The sequence below is a fragment of the Vipera ursinii genome (assembly GCF_947247035.1).
Source record: "Vipera ursinii genome assembly, chromosome: 2".
NCBI classification, from domain to species: domain Eukaryota; kingdom Metazoa; phylum Chordata; class Lepidosauria; order Squamata; family Viperidae; genus Vipera; species Vipera ursinii.
Genome location: NC_139513.1, coordinates 44,105,433 through 44,127,045, shown reverse-complemented (window position 1 = coordinate 44,127,045; position 21,613 = coordinate 44,105,433). Strand labels below are relative to the sequence as shown.

The 21,613-nt window shown below is 37.9% G+C and overlaps 1 protein-coding gene across 1 annotated transcript in view; it reads right to left on the bottom strand.

The window, feature by feature from the left end:
• Positions 1-21,613, bottom strand: part of LOC310635394 (contactin-4-like) — a 284,515-nt gene that overhangs the window by 223,817 nt on the left and 39,085 nt on the right. The window contains exons 2-3 of the mRNA XM_083354280.1: positions 11,458-11,584; positions 9,870-10,045 (exon numbers count right to left, since the gene is read on the bottom strand). Coding sequence (XP_083210406.1) covers positions 9,870-10,045; positions 11,458-11,584 — 303 coding nt within the window. The remainder of the gene's footprint in view (positions 1-9,869; positions 10,046-11,457; positions 11,585-21,613) is intronic.

Below are 21,613 nucleotides of genomic sequence, written 5' to 3'. Positions count from 1 at the left end.
TTGTTCCAAGATAACCTTGGTTTGTTTTTTTTATTCAGTACTTCATTCCACATTGAAGAAGCTGGTTCTCTAGTCTAGAGAACCTCCCAAAGCTTCTACTCAAATCACTTCAAATATCCTTGTTGCCAAACCTCTCACCAGGAGAGAACTCTAAATGGGAGATTCTCTCCTTCCTGAATTTAACAAGAAAAGTATAAGTCTTTGGTTAGGAATAGACAAAAATAGGCTTACTTTATTGCACACAGACTCAATAACCATACAACTGCTCAGATAGAATTAAACAAGCACAACAACTGTAGGACAAAACTCAAGTGGAATGAATTCCATTGTCCCGAGAGGCTGGCTAACAAATCAGTTTCTCTTCCCCTTCACTCACAGACACACACATACACCAGCTGGAAAGATTCCTTAAAGATGTTCTTCAAAAAAAGGCAATTAAACTCTTTCCTACCTTGCAATCTCATGGACCAGGTTCTCCCATCTTTCTTCAGCCTGATTGTTTGTTGACCTATCAAAATCCCATCTGCTTCACAATCTATTTTTAGTCAACGTACTCTGGCTCTTTTTATAAGTGAAACTTCCAGTTCTTCATATTCTTCACCGGCAAATCTAGCATTTTTCCAAACAACTTACTCAATATTCTGTTTCTCCCTTTGAAGTCTCTCTTGCTCTTCTGAAGTTGCCTCTTACTCATGAATGAGCTCTCTCTCTCTCTCTCTCTCTCTCTCTGCTTGAAACTTTCTAGGCTGTCTACTTCTTTTTCTTCCTCCTTTGCCAAGCTGTTCTTTCCAGGCCAATTTCTGCTTCTTTCCTTTCTACCTCTATATATTTATGGATATTCCCTGGAGATACCTTGTTTCCACAGCTCCATGGCTTTCATACCCTTTCCTAACTCTCCAATTGGAATTCTCTCTTAACTGCTGAAGGCCACCGTCCATCCTTTCTCTTCCAGAGATCCTTGATTCTTTTTTAGACTTTTCACTCTCTCAATATAAGAGAATATAAGAGGATTGAAGTGTGGAGTCCTTGGTGCTTTCAACATGGTTATTTGCTTGCAGATGTTTCACTACCAAACATCAAGTATTTATTTATTTATTTAGTTATATTTATATACCGCCCTATTCCCTGAGGACTCAGGGCGGTTTACAGGGAATTAAAAATCCAAAATACAAAAATTAAGAACCAAATTAAAAAATATTAAATTGACCCTGTACTCAATTAAAAAGAACCCCAAATTAAAAATTTCTCCTCAGTCTGGGCCCGAGAGCTCAAAGAGCCAGGTCTTCAGGCCCCGGCGGAATGATCGGAGATCGGGGGCAGTTCTCAGCTCCACCGGCAGCTGGTTCCAGAGGGCAGGCGCTCCCACCGAGAAGGCCCTATCCCTGGGTGTCACCCGCCGGCAATCTCTTACCGGCGGGACCCTGAGCAGACCCTCCCTGTGGAAGCGCACTGGGTGAAGGGCGTTTGATGCCGGCAGCAGGTGTTCCCTCAGATATCCCGGACCCAGGCCATGTAGGGCTTTATAGGTGATAACCAGCACCTTGAATTTCACCCGGAGGGCAACCGGAAGCCAATGCAGCTCACGGAGTAGAGGTGTTACATGGGAGTATCGGGAAACCCCCATTACAACTCGCGCGGCCGCATTCTGCACCAGTTGAAGCCTCCGAGTGGTCTTCAAGGGCAGCCCCATGTAGAGAGCGTTACAGTAGTCCAAACGGGAGGTCACAAGCGCATGAGTAACTGTGCATAGGGCATCTCGGTCCAGATAGGGACGCAACTGGCGCACCAGGCGAACCTGAGCAAAAGCCCCCCTGGTCACGGCTCCTATATGGTCTTCGAAATTGAGCCGTGAATCCAGGAGGACGCCCAAGTTGCGAGCCCTATCGACGGGGGGTAACACCTCACCCCCCATCATTAAGGATGGAATAACTTGGTTAACCCGAGATGCCAATATGCACAGCCACTCAGTCTTGGCGGGATTGAGACGAAGCCTGTTTCTCCCCATCCAGACCTGAACCGCCTCCAGGCACCGGGACATCACGGAGAGGGCATCACTGGGTTGGTTCGGGTTGGAAAGAAAAAGTTGGGTATCATCAGCGTACTGATGATACCCCACCCCAAAACCACGAATGATCTCGCCCAGCGGCTTCATATAGATGTTGAACAGGAGAGGCGAGAGAACCGACCCCTGAGGAACTCCACAAATGAGAGACCTCGGGATGGATCTCTGCCCTCCTGTCAACGGTGCCTCCCACTCCCAGCCCCCTGAGACGCCGCAGTAGGATACCATGGTCGATGGTATCGAACGCCGCTGAGAGATCTAATAGGACCAGGACAGAGGAGCAACCCCTGTCCCTAGCCCTCCAGAGATCATTCACCAGCGCGACCAATGCCGTACACTGATGATGGTTCCTAGTTGGGTAGTGAAATATGCAAGCATACAACCAAGCTTAGAAAACATCAAGGACTCCACAATCCTTGCATTATCTTTCTCACAATCTACTGATCCCTATTATTTCTATATAATTAATAACTAATAATCTTGTTTCCTCTATTCCTAATTCTTTCCATTTACTATGCTGGACACCCACATTTCTAACATTTCTTAGCTCTGGGTGGCAAATCCCTGTTAGTTTGCAACAAATTTATCTATTTCTTCTACTCTCCAGGCTACTTAATAATGTTTTGTTTCCCATAAAAACTGCTTTGGTGAACCCTTTGCTTATCAACTGTATTTATAATTTGCAAAATGTTCCTGGATCAGTTATTTAGCCTTTGAAACATGCTAGTTCCAGAAAACAGTATTTTAAAAAGTTCAGGAGCTTTTTCAATCAGTCTCTCAAACAATGACAGCTCAATAAACAGTGATGAACAAAATTTTGCACCGACAACATTCATCAGATAAAATAAAGAAGCCAATGTCAATCATCCACAATAATAAAGTTTTTCAAAAGAAATCATTAGATGAATCAATACTAGCATTTCAGTAGTCGCTACTGAGTTTTGATACTTTGTCTTTGAATCAGGTTTTTTTTCTCCTTTCCTTTATGTATGGATGAACTATCTTATCGTTTAAAGCAGGGGTTCCCAACCTGGGGTGCTCACACCCCCGTAGGGGTGTAAGATGATATTTCAGGGGGTGCAAAAACTTGGGTTTTGAAAATTATAGTGTATATGCATAATTCATTGCCATTATTTTGAACTTTTGTAAGGGGTGCAAGAATATATCAGAAGCATTCCAAGGGTGCAGGGTATAGAAAAGGTTGGGAGCTGCTGGTTTAAAGCAAAGTGCATTGTTGGCTCTTATTTACTTCTCTGCATGGATGTGCCTGTTTTTAGAATAAGAATGTGTCACCAAAGGAAATCATTTTTTTCCAATTACCTTTGTATTTAGACTACTAAATTATCATTTTTATCACCATTTTGTTATTCCTAGGCATTCAGTTCCAAGTGTAACTCAGGTTTCTTAATATCTAGGTGTATATATGTGTATGGTGTGTGTGTGTGTGTGTGTGTGTGTGTGTGTGTGTACTTACCTGTACTCTAGTTTTCTTAATATAATATATTAAGATATTCTGGAAAAATCTTCCAATAATTTTAAAGCAGCAACTCCATTTTGTAATAAAAAAAATCAAACTTTAAATAGACTAGACTAGAACCCAGGAAACCGAATTTTAGTCGCTCTTCAGGTGCAAAGCCAGTTCAGTGACCTTGAGCCAGTCACACTCTTTCAGCCCTAGGACTTTTTCAGGCAGGCACATAAAAATAGTCTATTTCTAAACCTCATATGTTGTTAAACAAACACTACCAGCTGATGAATAATCCCCCTACAATAAGGCCCACAATTATAGAGCTATAAAGAAATCTTGCTGCAATACTAACACTGAGTATTCACTCCCACAACAGGTAAAAGGCTAAGCCAAAGAAAACAGTTGGATGCCAGTTCAAAGAGCATTAGTCAGCTAAAACAAATTAAACTAGCATAAATCTTGCTTCAAATATGCCAACAACGCCTTAGCATGAACATAACCGAGTCCCTGTACAGCATAACTACTGTATACAGTTTTAAATAGTTACAGTATGTTAAAATTCATTGCCAGGCAGTATTTTTTTCACGATCAGACAAATGTACACAATTGTCAGTATGCACATCAAGAACTCTGGCCTATAGTAATGCAGACTATGACGCAAAGAAAAGAGGGAAATCAAAATTGAATATTTCTTTACAAGATCAGTTTTCTTTTCATAATATATAGTTCCAGTAATCTTACTATATAAGGTGGACTGTACATAAACTCAGAATACTGTAAATTAAGTTCAGTCCATTTTGACTTGGTTATAGCCTGGATTTCACAACAGTTACATGCAGTTATATGCAGAATATATCTAGGATTTATTTCTGTAATACACTTGCTTACCCAACTAAAAACAATGCTTTTATGTTTTGGATTCTCAGTAAAAAACAAACCAATGAAATTAGATATTTATTCTTTTTTTTCATGTACTTCTGATTAGCAATAGCATTTTTAGCCCAGCAAATAATCCTAAACATTTTTACTTTGAAATCCATGTCTCAATAGGGGACCACAGTTTACTTTTTTGCATATAACATTTTTTTGCTATCAACTTTTTATTTTTATTTAAAAATTAAAATACAAAAGTGCCCCCAAAAGGAGAAAAATGCATTACAATATTTGATTCTATTTTAAAGGGCAACTATCATGTCAAACAACAATGGGAAAAAATAATCTGTTAACATTGCAGGACATGGCAAGAACTTGGGAGGCAGAAATTTAGCATTTGCACTAAAATTAGTTTGTAACCTGGACATATTTCAGGAATAAATTGCTGAGTTGTCCCGACTTCTTTGCAAATTTACACAGATGCTTCAAAATGCCACGTTTCCCAGCAATGGAGAACCACAGCAGCAAACAATCTGGATTGAACACTTGATAAGTTACTGCCGAAGCATGTCAATCAAAATAGAATGATCTTAGGCTGGTTGTACACCAGCCATCATACAGGTGGGACACTAGCAGTTTAAAAGGTGCAGTGACAATATGCCAAATGAAACCCTTGCCTTCAAAATGGAACCCTTTAGTCTTTCCTTTTTAAAAGTTATAATTTGTTCGCAAAAGACAGAGCCATTTAACAGAAAAAAAAAATCATCAGTACACATTAAGGACGAAATAACAGAAAGCACGGATTCTAAGCCAAAATGAACTCTTACTTCTGAAACTTCATGGATAAACTAACTTATGGTGGAAACAATGCCTGACTGTTTCAATAGGTCAGGATCGATTAACAATGGCCAATGAAGATCATCCTGAGTAGCAGCAGGGCTTTTTTTCTCATAGAACGCTCGGAACGGAGTTCCGGCACCTTTTTTGGATGGAACCTTGTAGAGTAGGCAAGGCGGGTTGTATAACATGTGTGAGTTCCGGCACCTTTTTCTTTTACAAAAAAAGCACTGAGTAGCAGTAAAAGAATTCAGTATTTTTGTAAAAACAGAAATAAAAATCCATAGACAATTATTAAAGATAAACAACATTGTCAATTCTATTTCAAGCTAACCATAGGGAAGCCGTAGGTGTCCTGTTTCAAGCTAACAGTAGGAAATCACAGACATCCAAGGGCGGCAAATAACAAAACGTACAAGCATGATATCACAACACAAAGTCCTTGATTTCAGTAATCGTACCTAGCAACGGGATGCAGTATTAAAGGCTGACTTTTGCATTGTGACACAAATTTCATTATTTTCCCATTATACAATTTGTAGTGGATGCCTACATAGGAAGGATTTGAGTTTTTTTTTTCAGTGCTAGGGCCTGTAAAAACACAGTTCTGCAAGGAAGAACTTTTTGCCTTTAGAAGTCAGCTTCGATTTCCAGTGCTTTCTACAAAACATCATTTACAACTGATTTCATTTTAGTAGTGATGGTTACACCTAATTTGTAAGTCAGTAAGGAAAGAATGCATTATGAGAACTTATGTCTACCTTTGCTCTTTAAAAGCAAAATGTATGAAATACATGCAGTCCACAAAGAATGTTTGAGACATTTCTCTTGTTATCTTCTCCGTTAAATAACATAAAATGTCATATCATTTTTGCTTTTTTTTTTGGAGGATGGAACAGAGCAAACTTCAAAAGAGTTATTTATCTCCCTCATACTATTTTAAAGCAAGATGTAAATAATTTGTTACTTTGGCTACGTGTTTTGTTGGTCATAAGAGTCGCCACTTGCTATTTCATTACTAAGAAGCTAAAATATTGTTGCTTATAAAAGACAATCTTCTTAATTAAAAAAAATAAGACAGTAGATATTTGATCAGCTATCGGAGCCCTTGGACTAAAATGGTATCACAGCTAATTAAGCACAAGAGAGATTTCAGTGTGTTGTGATCACAAATTGAAACAAGCTTAGTGTCTAACTCTCAGATTTCTGTCATAAGCTAGCCATAAAGCCTAGCTAAATAGTGAGACACCATAACAACCTGACATTATCAAGCAAGGAAGAAAGTGAACAAAATAGATCTTCTCACCAGAGGGAAACTGCCAACCTTGAAGCCACAGTATTAATGCTATAAGGTTATCTTATTTTATTTTATTTTAACTGGGGTTTTACTTACACAGGGATAAATTTAATTTTTTTTTAAACTTGGTTTTTTAGCTTTTGTATTTTGGTTTTTAATTATCCTGTAAACCGCCCTGAGTCCTCCGGGAAAGGGCGGTATATAAATGTAATAAAATAAAATAAATAAATAAATCTTCCACAGAAACTGATTTTTACAAAGGATGAATTAAAATATATCATTCAGAAACCATATAATAAACTGGAGATATCTTGAGGGAAATCTGCAACTCTATGAATTCGCCACAACCACCCAGAACTTTAGCTTCTGAGCAGAGAGAAATCACAAAATCATAAATGGGAATTTTGCCCAATGATTCCTAACCCTGATTGAAGCACTTCAGACAGACAGCTGTCTAGTGCCAACACAAGCACAGACAATAAAGGGACACATCAGTTTGATGGGAAACTAGTTCCACTGCTGAATGTTCTGTTAGAAAAAAAAATCCTAACAGCCAATCAAAATCTGTTTTCCTTCAGTTTAAATCCATTATTCCATTACCTGGGCTCTGAAAAAAAAACTGAAACGGTCTTGACCTTTTCTGTATGACATCCTCTTAGGTATTTCAAAAGTGCTATCTGAATCATCTTTTCTCAAGGCTAAGCATTACCAGCTCCTTCAGCCTCATTTAGTTTCATAGAATGTGTGTAAGCCGAAAAAAAGATGTGTCCTTTTGTAAATCTGTCAGATGAACCTGAAGCTCCAAAGGTGATGGTGCCATAATAACTTTTATTTTCTGTTACGCTGAAGGGAGAATAGATTAGCAGACCCAAGGCCTTTGCATACCCCAATTTAATTTAATTAATTTAATCACCCTGTAAACCGCCCTGAGTCCTTCGGGAAAGGGCGGTATATAAATGTAAATAAATAAATAAATAAATAAATAAATAAATAAATAAATAAATAAATAAATAAATAAATAAATTCTACCCTAGGAAGGAAGAAGAAAACAGTAAACTTTCCTCCTTCCTCTGGGAGCAAAGGGCCCCCCACTAAAAAAAGAAAGGATACAAAGATCACAAAATTTACATGCACTGATGATTTTCTCACATCTTCCTCTTCAGATGTTGCTACCATTTTAAATTATTCTTCTAGAAAAGAAAACAGGCTCTCTGCATGGAGTTGTTTAATAACTATGTTTAATTGTTTCAATAAATAGCTAATGAAATAATTTAAAAGCTGAAATGCTAATATTAAGTTAATATGCTTTTTACAGTATGAAAATTGCTTCAATTCACTTTGACAAACTCAGTTCCAGTGTTGGCTGCACCACTGGAAGACCTGAAGGATAAAGCTAGGACAAATCATCATGGAGAAAACTAATCTATGTTGTTACTAAAATTAAACACTGACTTGATGGCACTTAATCAATCAAGCAATCAGTCCGTAAGTCATATCACATAGTGGTTATAGACAATTATAGACAGCTATTCCAACATAGGGATATACTGTATAAGCACAGGGAGTATAATGACTCTAAACACTTACCAGCAGTGAAACAATTGTTTATAATTGGTTAAAATATTTTAGCACATTACTATATTCAAAATGTATGAAAAAGATCCTTAGTCCTTCTGATGGGATGTTTTTTAGCTAAGCTTCTTTTTATTTCTTCAATAAAATATAGAGAAAATATTAAATTGTGTGATTTTTTGTCTTAATTTTTCTAACTTGCACTATATAAAAAAGTATTATTATGGTTGGTCACACAGTTAGCCAGATGTTTAGATTTGATTTGGCATTATTATCCACTTATTGGAGCCATCCTGAGGGCCTGAGATAGGCAGAAGTTGTTATTTGTTGTTAAAGGTATTGTTACAGGATGCAGGCTGTTCTGAATAAAGCTGCCTTTTGCAGATTGACTGATGGTGATTTTGTCAATGCCAATTGTGTTCAAGTGATATTCCAGAAGTTTTTAGATTGTACCCAAGACACCTATTACTATTAGTATTAATTTTGCTTACTTTTCCCCCTATAGTTCCACTTCTATTTGCAGGTGTTTGTGTATGTATGCATGTATGCATGTATGTACAGTATGTATGCATGTATATGTATATGTGTGTATATGTGTATATGTATATGTATATGTATATGTGTGTGTGTTTATAGGATATATATATCCTTTCTTATCAACTATCAACAAATGTTACATCTGGGAGGTTATGTTACAAGTGCTTGTTTGTTTTCTAAGGTCCAAGAGCATTTTAGGTGCTGCTACTTCTGCTACTTCTGCTTCTCCTCCTCTAGCAAGGTCCTAGAACTCAGGCTCAGACCATGTTTAAGCACTATGTAAACAGTGCCTCAGATATTTATTATTTTTAAATTACTAAATGGCTGGGTTAACACAACACTAAATTGTAAATGGTGTAAGAAGATGCAATTGTTGGGTTCATATAATTTGTGTCTAACAAATCTATTGCAGCTTAACATGACATACATGAATGTCACAACCTTCGGAATCAGAACCTATCCAACATTCTACTTAACAGAGATAGCATTCATTAATTTGTTCCCCTTGAAATATAAAACAAGACATTTCATTACACCATCTGTATTGTTCTATTTATCGGGCATATCTCCCGAACAGACTATTCAGCTCCATACCTCTAAGCTTGATTCAGCATTTTTAAAACCAGCCTCTTTTGATTCTTATTTTCCTCATTGAAAATCAACAAAGTATTCATAGTTTAATGGGTTTTTTTCTTTGTTTATTAAATTTTTATGCCTTCCATCTCCCCTATAAGTTGATTACACCGATCCCTATAATATAGCTACACCTTGGGACAGCAGAAAAGACATTTGAAAGAGCTAACCTCTAAGTAACTTACTAAAGGCAAAAATTATTATCACTGAATTGTAGGTAATTTTATGAAGTATTATGTAATATGTGTGTGTGTGTGTGTGTGTGTGTGAGAGAGAGAGAGAGAGAGAGAGAGAGATCACGTACATTTGAATTCTTCAGAAGCTTAAGAAAATGTTAAACAGTTACAACTTATCAGATCTAGATTGAAAGATATTTTTTCTTTTCTACCCAACTAAAAAAGTTACCGACATTTATTACTATTTTAGCCAAAACAAGACCTATCAAAATGTATTTCCAAACCAATTAAAAAATTTATTCTCCAAATCCAAGTAGAATAACACATAATATTCTAAAATAGCTAATGTTATAGCTTTCCCAGTATTATGTTATAATAAAGCAGTATATGATGTATTGTATAATTTCTACTTACAAGCAAATTGCAGTTTAGCTTCTCGGCTAACAATTGTTCCAAATGAATTTGTTGCTATGCACTGGTATGTTCCAGCATCTTGAGTTTTATTGGGATTATTGATCAACAAGCTGCCTTCAACCACACTGTAGCGGTAATCCATACCAATGTCAACAATGGTTCCATTTAACTTCCACCTATATTACAAAAGAGGCGGTAGTTTAATTTTGCTCACTTAACTATTTGTATATTCAAAAAGAGGACATACAATAAAAATGCCTTATCTACTTCCTAACAAACAAGCAGTTATGATTTCCTAAAGTCTAACATGTTACACAGTACAATAAATGAACTATTATTTACATCACTGTTGTACCATTTTAGAACTAAATATCCTAGCCTAACAGCACATAGTAAGAAATAAATTCTTTATATCTACTACCGGTACTTCACAGATTGTGTTTTCATTTACACTTGCTTTATTTAAATCTAGACTGTCCCTTTGACAGTAGTGTCTAAAGTCCTATCTTTAGAACATGACTTCAGCAAAGGAATAAAACACTTTTTTGCTTCCTAACATTTTCCTACAAGTGCAGAATAAATGTTTTTGGATTTCCTGAGTGTTGATTCATTGGTTCCTGACCAGCTTGTCACCTGAGCCTGACATTATGGGCTGAGTGAAAATGACAGGCCCAAAGTCACCCAGCTAAATTTCATGCCGAAGGCAAGACTAAAACTCACAGTCTCCTAGTTTCTATCCTGGTGACTTAACTACTACACCAAAATGCTGTCCTAAAGATTTTAGATTCTCCTAAAAATGTGTTATTAGGACATGGCTTCAGCAAAAGAATAAAACACTATGTAGGATCAAAATTATATGTATAAGACATGCAAAAAAAGAAAGGAACAACTTTGCTAATGTATAAAAGGTAAAGGTAAAGGTTCCCCCGCACATGCGTGCTAGTCGTTTCCAACTCTAGGGGCCGGTGCTCATCTCCGTTTCAAAGCCGAAGAGCCAGCGCTTGTCCGAGGACGTCTCCGTGGTCATGTGGCTGGCATGACTAGATGCCAAAGGCGCACGGAACGCTGTTACCTTCCCACCGTAGTGGTCCCTATTTTTCTACTTGCATTTTTACATGCTTTCGAACTGCTAGGTTGGCAGAATTGCTGATGTATACTGCTCAGTTAATCCTGGTATCTACTCCTGCCAGCAGGAGCCACTAAAGTAATAGAATCTCTCTTGATTGCTACAGAACAGAGATGGACAAACTTTTCCTATCAACTGGGAATTTGATTCCAATCAACTGTAAAATTTCTCAATTGGTTGGGGAAGTCTGGGCACGCTTGTAGCCAATAGCTAAAATATCACTGAACTCTTGAGACATTGTGTAAGATTGACAAAATGTTGTTGAATTCCAGCATTCATATGAGTTGTTGTCATTTCTGTGAATCTCTCATGATATTTCACAGTAACATAAGATTCAAATTTTATTTTATAAAAAATAATATTGTATAAAAATAGGGCTGCCTCATGGAGTCCTGACTGGAATGAAGGCATTATTGGATGCTGTAGGATATTGACAAAATTGTTGATAAAGACACAGTTTACCTTATGGTTGGCTTAGGATTTCCTTTTACTTCGCAGTTCAATTTAACTTTTTTTTCTTCAGAGTCAAGGGCAAAAATCACGCTGCTTGGTTCCTGGATAAAAACTGGTCCATGTAGTATGTTATCATCTACAATAAACAGAGTACTGGCATTTAGATTTTATGGATTTTAAACTATTGCTTATTATGAAAATAACTATATATAAAACAATTGCACCATTCAGATTTAGACAACATTAGAGCAACAAGATTTAGGGGACTATATCTATAGTAAAACAAGATACTCTATTTCTTCTAAATCACAATTAATTCATGGTGTACAAAAGACATATTTTCAGAGTAAACAGTTTGAAAAAAATCAGACATGGCTTTGAGCACATCTAAAGTACAGTAAAGTGACATGTTCGGTCTGACCTACTTGGGCATCTAAAAGTCTATATGTGATTGATTCTGGAATATGAAACTTCTCTTTTGTTTCCCAGGGATTATTAAAAAAAAACCAAGAGCCTAGAACAAATTCCTTCCTGTTCTTTAACCTCAAGGGAAATAAGGAGGTGGGTTTTGCTCAGGAATGGAATCAAATGTTCCTTCTGTATCAGGGGAGAAGATATTAGGTTATAGTTTTTGATGTGTACATTGTGATCTACTGAAGACCTCTTGAGGTTTGGCTGTCTAGAAGCATCCATTAACAGATGGCTGAGTGTATCAGAAAAGCACAATAATAAAAATGAATATCCCTTGTTTTTGTCAACTAGTTGCAAAGGAAATACCTAGAGAGCTGTCATAACTGGTATATGGCAATATTTGCAAAAGAGAAGAAAAAGGGATCCATTGAAGAAAGGTTTTATATCATTTTTCTTTCACAGTTTTTTTACTGCAATGAACAGAGTATCAGGATAAAGTCAAGATATTTTTATGTGTAATAACAACACACCATTATTAGAATTGACCACTATTTTAAAATAAGATAATTCCTTAGCTTTGTACACAAATATCAAGTTGTGAATCAGTTGTATGCAGCATATTATTATTGGTGAGCTATAAAAGTAACACTTGTCTAATTCAGAGCAAAATTTCACTTGAAAGACGTAGCAAAAACTATTTCAAAACTGAATACCGTAGACCAGTGGCGGTGAACCTATGGCACGGGTGCCAGAGGCGGCACTCAGAGCCCTCTTTGTGGGCACCTGCGCCATTCTTCGGAGGTGGCAACTGTCCCTCTTCAACCAGCCGCCTGCTAACTTGCCGAGGTCCCACGTGGCCAGATGCATCCCAGCATGGCTCGTTTCCTTCACCCCCATCCCGTCCCTCCTGGCCTCGCATGCTTTCCTTTTCCCAGGCACGACCCACTGCATCGCCTCCTCAGCTGTTGGCTGGCCATCCATCTCGGAGGCTTCTTTGAACTGCTGGTGATGAGCTGCGGAGCCTCAGAGTGTGCCTGTCGAGGGGCCGGCAGGCTGTGGCTACTGATGGACATCGTTGGCCCCCATGCACTCACTGGCTTCTGTGTGCGAGGGCCAATGGTGTCAGGCAGCAGCTGCCCCAGCCCCTGCCTTGCCCCATGGCAATGGCATCCCCACCCTGCCTCACCTTATCCAGCAAGATGAGCCTACTGCCTACTGCCACACCTACTAGAGACCCCCTGGATCCCCAACCCTGCCCACCCCCCACAAGTGTCCCTCCCCATGAGCGACATTGAGGTGACCACATCCACCTTGGCCACACTCACCCAATCTTCCATGACCACCACAGCCACACCCACCCAGTAGGCCATGCCCACCTGGCACCCAGCGATAAATAAGTGGGTTTTGGGTTGCAGTTTGGGCACTCGGTCTCTAAAAGGTTCGCCATCACTGCCACAGATATTTGAAAAGATTTAGAATTCAAAAAAATATTGGCAGTCATGACAAAGGTACTCATGACCAGGGGTCTTCAAACTTGGCCCTTTTATGCCTTGTGGACTTCAACTCCCAGAATTCCTCAGCCAGTGTGCCTGGCTGAGGAATTCTGGGAGTTGAAGTCCACATGTTACAAAAGGGCCAAGTTTGAAGACCCTGCTCATGACTAACATAAATGGCCAAAAAAGGAGGGAAAAATGAAAATCATTAAACTCACTTGATGACATGTTAGCAGATTAGCCATTAAAATACCACCCTTTTAAAAAAACAACAGAATTATTTTCTTAATATAGAAACAACCCATTAGAAGCTATTACTTTGTTTTAAGGAAACAAACTGCATCAACTAACTTATATGAAAAATCCTAGAGCAGCTGTTAGAATAAAAGAAAAAGGGAAAAGAGGATAAATGATAACAATGTCCAATTAGCATTATTTAATTGATTATTCTTCTCCTTTTCCCAGCTTCTCTAATTACTACCACTGTGTGTTTGAGATAACCAAGTTCATAATTTGTTTAGTCGGCAGCCCATACAGTCCTTTTGCAAGAAAAGCTGGTGTATTATTCTATCCATTTGGGGAGTTAAAAATCTCAGATGGTGAGAATAAGTATTAAACATAAAATCTTATATGGCATGCACCTGTTAGCCATCTGGCATGAAGAATTCAAAGCATCACATATGAATGAATTATGTAAAATTGCTCTGTGGATTCCACACAAAGAATGAGAGAAATTGCATTTTTTTTTCATTTCTCTAAAACATTAATTCAAAACTAGGACATGAATTCACACATATTTATGAGAGGTTTGAAATGAGAACAATCGTTAAGTCCTTCACAGTGTAAGGTATGGAATGCTCAAGTATGACTTTTTTTTCCAGAAGAGGAAAAAAATTGACATTAAAGAAAAACATACACTATATAAAAAAATCAAACAAATTGGTCTATTTCCTTCTCCTAGTTATTGTTAACTCCTTCATATCTCTAGTTACCACCTGCCTCTGATGAAGTGAACTGTAGTTCACATACATCTGTGCTTATCATTGAAAACAGCAGTATGGTGTAGTGGTTAAGTCATCAGGTTAGAAAAAAGAAGATTGTGAGTTCTAGTCCTGCTTTAGACACGAAGCCAGCTGGGTAACCTTGGCCCAGTTGCTCTCTCTTAGCCCAAGAAAGCAGGCAATAGCAAACCATGATTAAATGGAAGGGCAAAAATGTAAATGTCAATGCTGCTAACATTGGATGTTCTTGCTTGACAACAGATGGCATATGAGCAAGGCTGTTCTCCAAACCTGTGAGGTTTGAGCAAGCTGATGGCTCCCTAATGGGAGGAACTTTAGTCATGCAATTGACTGAACCCCCTACGCTTAGAAATAGGTGAACACTGGAAGTTCATTTGTTTCATGGTGGCTCCGAAAATGACTGAGGCTGTGATCCTAGGACTAGCCTGGTTAGACAAATGGAAACCATTTATCTGGTGGGAGAAGGGAATGAGGACTGTGAGGTTACCTATAGGACCCAAGCCCCCCCTTAACTTAATGGACATTACAGGAGAACATTACAAGGCTAGCGCACATGGCTGTCTTGACTCAACCAGGTGACCCACTCATCCCCAGTGAATACCGGGACCTAGCAAAGGTGTTTAGTGAGAAAGAATGAGACATTCTGCCTCCCCACCAGCCCAATGATTGTTTTATCAAACTGTTACCGGGAGCCAAACTCCCATGACCGAGAATGTACACTATGTCCCCCTTTGAGATGGAGGAGATGCAGCAGTATGTGGACAAAAACTTAGTGAGGGGATTTATCGAATGGGCCAAGTCTGCCGTGGGAGCCCCAATGTTATTTAAAGAAAAAAAAAGATGGGTCACTTCATCTCTGCGTAGATTATAAAGATCTGAATGTGGAGAGCATGGAAGACTTACTGACCCACCTGGCAAAGGGGAGCGTCTTCACTAAGTTGGACTTGAGAGAGGCTTATTACTGGGTGAGGATAAAGGAGGGAGATGAGTGGAAGGCTGCTTTTAACTGTCCCATGGGGAGTTACCAATTTAAAGTCATGCCTTTTGGACTGCAAGGGGCTCCAGCTGTCTTCATGCAGCTGATCATTCAGGTACTACATGACCATTTATACAAAGGGGTTGTGATGTATCTTGATGACATCCTGATATACAGCACAAATATGGCTGACCACATAAAACTAGTGAGAGAAGTCCTAAAGAAACTGTTGAGCACCAAACTTTGTTAAACTATCAAAGTGTGAGTTTCACCAGACCCGACTAGATTATCTTGGCTACAGAACTTCCAGTGAGGGCATTGATATGGACCCGACCAAAGTGAAAGCTGTAATTGAATGGCAGCCCCCAAAGATTCGCAAACAGCTCCAGAGATTTCTGGGATTCACTGACTTCTACCATCAATTCATCCCCTACTTTGCTGAAATTGCCCTGCCCCTTATGGAATTACTAAAAACAGGCAAAGAGGGAGGAAAGCTGCATCTGGGCAACCACTAGCATGGACTATGAACTGTCAAACTGCTTTTGAAAATTTAAATGTTTTTACACTTAGGCATAATGGAAAAGTTAATGTCTTTGCACGATGGAAATTCCAACATGTTAAGACGTATGCAAATATGTAATAACAAGACATTACCTTAAGCAATATTCCATAACCTTCAATTCAACCCATTTTTCTTTTTTTCCTAAGAAGATTGTAATAGAAAAATCTTAAGCATCTAAAGGCATTTTATTTGATCTACACATACAAGTAGAATTATCCTGTTTCACTTCACAATTAAAAAGCAAGTTGCACAAGTTTATTGATTTGGGGATTTTACATATATGCTCACTATTGCACAATTTTATCTTCGGCTACAGGTTAGTTTTTATAGAATTATTTCTGCAGACACAATAATGAAACGTCTGATGAAACGGTTCTAATAGTGCTGATGCATGCCAGTATTTCTGTCACTCGGCTAACAAATAATAACCACAATCATTATAAACACCTGCTTCTTTTCTAATGTGGCAATAAGAGAATATTTTTTTAATCCACAGTATCCAATATATTTATAATATGATGCTAAAAAGGAGAACAGCAGACTTGTTCCTGTTTTTAATTTCTTATTTAAAATACTGTACAGTTCTCACTGATTGAAAATAATAACATTATTTATGCTTTTCATTAGTACTGTGCAAATTAATAAATGCCACTGCTACAGTTCTGAAAAAAAAGAAAGAAAACTGCTTTTGCTTCTTCACTTGCCAGAGCTCATGAAGCTTGGATAGGTGAGACGCAGCCATGACAATCAGTGTTTCAGTCTGTGATAAATTGTCCCCTCAAAATTGGGCTTTGAAGGGCAATATCATTGTCTTTAAAGAATACATATGAGTAAACAAATAAAGGTCCTTCCATACAACCGTTATTGCTGTTGTGTAGTTGGTTTGTTGCAGGCAATAAGCGAGATGAAGGTTCTAAACAGTAACATGCTTTATTGAAGTCAAGCAGAACAGAATGGAAACAGTGGCTGCTGCGCAGCTATTTATATGGTTGGCCACTAGGCAGCGGCCAATAGATTTGAAGGAAGCCATTCCCGCCCCAAGTCTACCAATGATAGTCCTGGAGACAACAAGTCTGGCTTAGTCAGTAGCCATTACACATACACACCAATGAGCAACTGTTAATGTAGCATTTAAACGGACATGTGAATCAGTACAAGCAAAAACCCCAATACATTACAAATGCTATTCTTCAAACCTTCAGAGCCAGCACTATAGGAAGTAACCATCCACAAGGCAGCTTATAAAGATGAGCAGTCAGCCTGAGGTTGCCATGGTTGACCAAGGGACTTACAAATCAATCTCCTGCCTGCATTCCCCTTCTCCTCCCATGCATTGTCACATTTATTTTTGCGATAAGGAGAAAGGAAAAGAAGAGAAAAAGCAAGTTTTCTTGCAAGAGACTCTGCACCCAGGGTCTGCACTCTGGGCAGATCTCTAGAGGTTTTACAGCTTCAGGATGGCAGAAAAGCCACCGAGCCTGCAGGCAGGGCTGGCTATTGGCAAGCTACCAAGCTCTAGGGTTAAAAGTGCTACAGCCCAGCTGGAAGAGAATCAGCACAGACCTGCAGTGTGGGATCAGAGTCCATGCCCTCTATGGAAATACTACACCCTAATATTGTCAGGAAACTCACTAACTTAATTTACTGACCAACAATTTTGCAATCTAGAGGAAAATGAAAAGCATACAAACCCTTCAACTTGCTCTGTACTTTTCTAGGAAGAAGCAAATGAACTTTGCAGAAATAGGACATCTCCTTTGGGATCAGGATTTTGGATCCTCTACATTTAATCTGGATCATTACAAACATATCTAGTGAACTTCCAGGTTACAACTAGTAGAAGACAGTAGGGTCAAAAACATAACCAAGAATAATCAAGAATAAACTGTAGATGCATCTGGCAAGGACAGGATAGGATTATCTGTCTGGATAAAGATATAGACTATGAAAAGTATTTCTGTCCCTAGACACCTTTCCCATATGATACTAGTTATTTCTTAACTCCAGAGAGTATACCGATTTCTTCTCTCTAGTGTTTTGTTTTGTTTTTACTTGCATAAAAAAGATACCAGTGAATTATCTGAGCTTTCACTCTTCAGTAAAAGATCTGAACTAGATCTTGAGGACATACAGAGTAAACTCAGATCAGTGATGTGGAAGCCATGGGTGCTATGTATGATTTTTTTCCTTCAGAAGACTCAGTTTTTAAAGAGTAAAATGATTTAAAGCTAGTTTTTACTTCCTTGGCCAATCAGTTATGTCCATTAAGTATCTATCCCTCAAGTAGTGTTTATACTAAAAATGCCTCAAATTTGCACATTCAACTGACTGACCCATTGGTGCACATTTAAGTGACCTACAACTTTGTTTTGGGAGAAGTAGACATCCTGTAACAGTGAAGAGGTTGAGAAACAAGAGGTTAAGGGAAAAGGAAGATGTGGAAGTGACAAGGACAAGCGGTGAATTGGTAGTGAAGATGCGGGGAAGCAGCAGGATATAGGAAACAGATTAAAAAGAGGATGACAGTAAAGAAGCTGTAATGTTTTCATCGGTGTATTAGCTGACCCATTCCTCGCAGGAAAAGATGTCAAAATTGAGTAGGTAAATGAAAGGTAAACTTATAGCAGAGTTATCCTGCAGTCTTCAAACCTTCACCATAAGCAAAGAGACAACAAGAGTCTAATGGGTTTCTTAAACTGGATTAATGGTAGTTCAACAGTTCTAGCCAGAAATTCAATCATGTAATACATTACAACCAAGTCAACTAAAAAAGTGAAGTCTGAAATCAGTCTAAGAGGCAAACAGTGTAGACTGATACAGGGAATCAAACCAGAAGCAGAAAATTGTTTTTAGCATCAGACAATATTTATCTTACAACATGTATTTCCCTGTGTCTTAGGGAAATCTAGGCTTGCATTAATGTGCTAGTCTTCTTCCTTCAAGTCAACTGGAGGGTTCTCTACCTTTCAGGAGCCTTGGGGATAACATTATATCTTTATGATTAATAGGGATAAATTCCTTTAGCTTTTTTCATTAAAAATCTGAGCACAAATGGTTTGGTAGCCCCATTAGAGCTGAAACAGTGGGTTTTTAAAAAAATCTGAATATATAAAAAGATCCATGCACTATCCTAGCTCAAGTTTACTTGGAAGACCATTTTCAGAAGCTTCCTACCTTCCCCAAATCCTTCATTCAACATATAGGAGAATTTCTGCTTAGCCACTTTGAAGTCTTGTGTTCATCATTATTAGAAGGAAAATTGACTGGTGTCCCCTTGCAAAAACTTTGATTTCCCACTGGAGTAAGCTGAATCTTGTCTACTGCCCATTTCATTTAATCTGCCACAATGTACAAAATCTCAAAGATGACCAAGGGAAAAAATTATGCGGGTATGGTTACAACATGCAAAGAAGCATACTTTAAGCCTGACAAATAAAGGAAAAATTAATAGTAAATTCAGACTGGGTCTGACTATCTCCCTGGAATATAAAAAGAAAGGAAGGAAAATTGTACTCAGGCTTTCAAGATATTCTATTACGGTACAGTGAGTCCATATCAATAAATATAGTTTATTGTGGAATTGATTGTGGAATTGATTTTCTGACCTGGCCTACCTCAAAGAACTAACATGGAAAATGTTAATTATGCCTATGTTAATTGATTGCCATGGAGATTCTTGAGAAGATTCCATCATTCCCTGTTTAAGTGCTAATTCAATGATGACTTCTAGGAAAATTTGCTCAAAAGTTATTGCCACCAAGTGCAGGACTTTTCAGTGTTGCTGCATAGATCAATGTGAATACAATTACACAGAGTTTAAAATTTGATTACCTTAGGGTGTGGAGAGTAAGCAGATATAGATTTTATAGTCACTGACTATATTCCATACCTATCCTTTTTTTTCTTGATTTATGTCAATTTGTTTTGCATCATGCAATACCCTAAGCAAAATAATAAGAAATCATAATTATGGATACCCCAGTAGCACTGTACAGATTATGTGATCTGATCCTTTTAGACGATCAAATATATGAAGGGAGAGGATGTTTGCAGTCTTTATTAATCAGTTTGCATACAGATGAGCTCAAAGAAAGAAACAGGTTTACCAGGACTACTATGATTAGGAAATACTAAGGTGCATAAATGAATCCTATTTCCCCCCCACAGGTATTGTACAGTGCTCTTGGAATTCATCTTGCAATTTATATATTAAAAATAAAGCCACGCTGTTTTAGAAATGCTCCAAAAACACATTTATTCCCATAAGATTCCATACTAGCTTTTTCTCCAGCATAGTACGGGGTTCCACCCTCTTCCCAGGGTGGTAGAATGAGCTATTTTTCTCATCTTCATCTGTATGGAGTAGAAAAAGTCCCATGGAACCACCTTCTCTTTATAGTCTTAGCTAAACTCAAAGCTGGAATTCTCTTTGGCAATATAATAATAATAATAATAATAATAATAATAATAATAATAATAATAATAATAATAATAATAAAGTTGGAAGGGACCTTGGAGGTCATCTAGTCCAACCCCCTGCTCAGGCAGGAAACCCTATACCATGGTTTCTGAGGTCCCTCTCACAGTTGCTACTATTGAGCAAGGTACCACTTATACTATACCTGTACATTTGGGGTTTTTTTTGGCTAAATGTAGAACTTTACTTTTTTCACCATTGAATTTCATTTTGTTAGATAGCGCCCAGTGTTCAAGTCTGTCCAGATCCTCCTGTATCTTAAGCCTGTCTTTTGGAGTGTTGGCTATTCCTGCCAGCTTGGTGTCGTCTGCAAATTTAATGAGTTCCCCATCTATCCCCTTATCCAAATCAATGATGAAGATTTTGAAGAGCAGTGGGCCCAGAAGAGAGCCCTGGGGCACCCCCACTACACACTTCCCTCCATGTAGATGCAGTTCCATTGAGGACCACACTCTGAGTACGGCCGGTCAGCCACCTACGAATCCATCTGGTGGTGATGCTATCTAAAGCACATTTTTCATCTTTGGGCTTATCCTGGAACACTTAGGAATCAACTTTGCCCAGTCCTATATATAAACTTTTACTCAGTTATGACGCAGAAACAGAAATTTAAAATGGAGGCAAAACTTTGAAGAAACAGTTACAACATAACAATGGGAATAATTATTGACTAAATCTATAAAAATTATACCATGTTATAACCTAAAGAAAAAATATGAGCTCCTCCCCCCAAGTACTGGAAAGGCAAGCTGAGTATATATGCAAATTTCAAATGAAAGTGCAACCTTTTTACTAGTTAAAAAGTTTTACTTTTTACAAATCAAAAAAGTTTTACTTTTTTACTAATTTAAAAATATTGCTTTTACTAATCTCGGAAAAAGTCAACAAAAACACCTAAATCAATGAGTTACATTCTTACAGCAGTGATAATAAATTTTAATTTGGAGGATAAATACAATTTGAACACCTTGGAGAATAGGCAGCAAAGCTATATATATATATACAATACAATGTTAACTACATTTAAGCAAGAATGGTTCCTATACATTGAAGATATCATTGGCAAATATAATTGCTTAAAGCTTGGCTTCTAAAGGTTGAGGGTAAATGTCTAGACATATTGAAAATTAGCTGATATATAAAAAGGGGGAAGTCTTTAATAGTTTTTAAAAGTTTAATAGTTTTTAAAAATATTTTTTTCATTTTTTTGTCTTTTTCTACAAT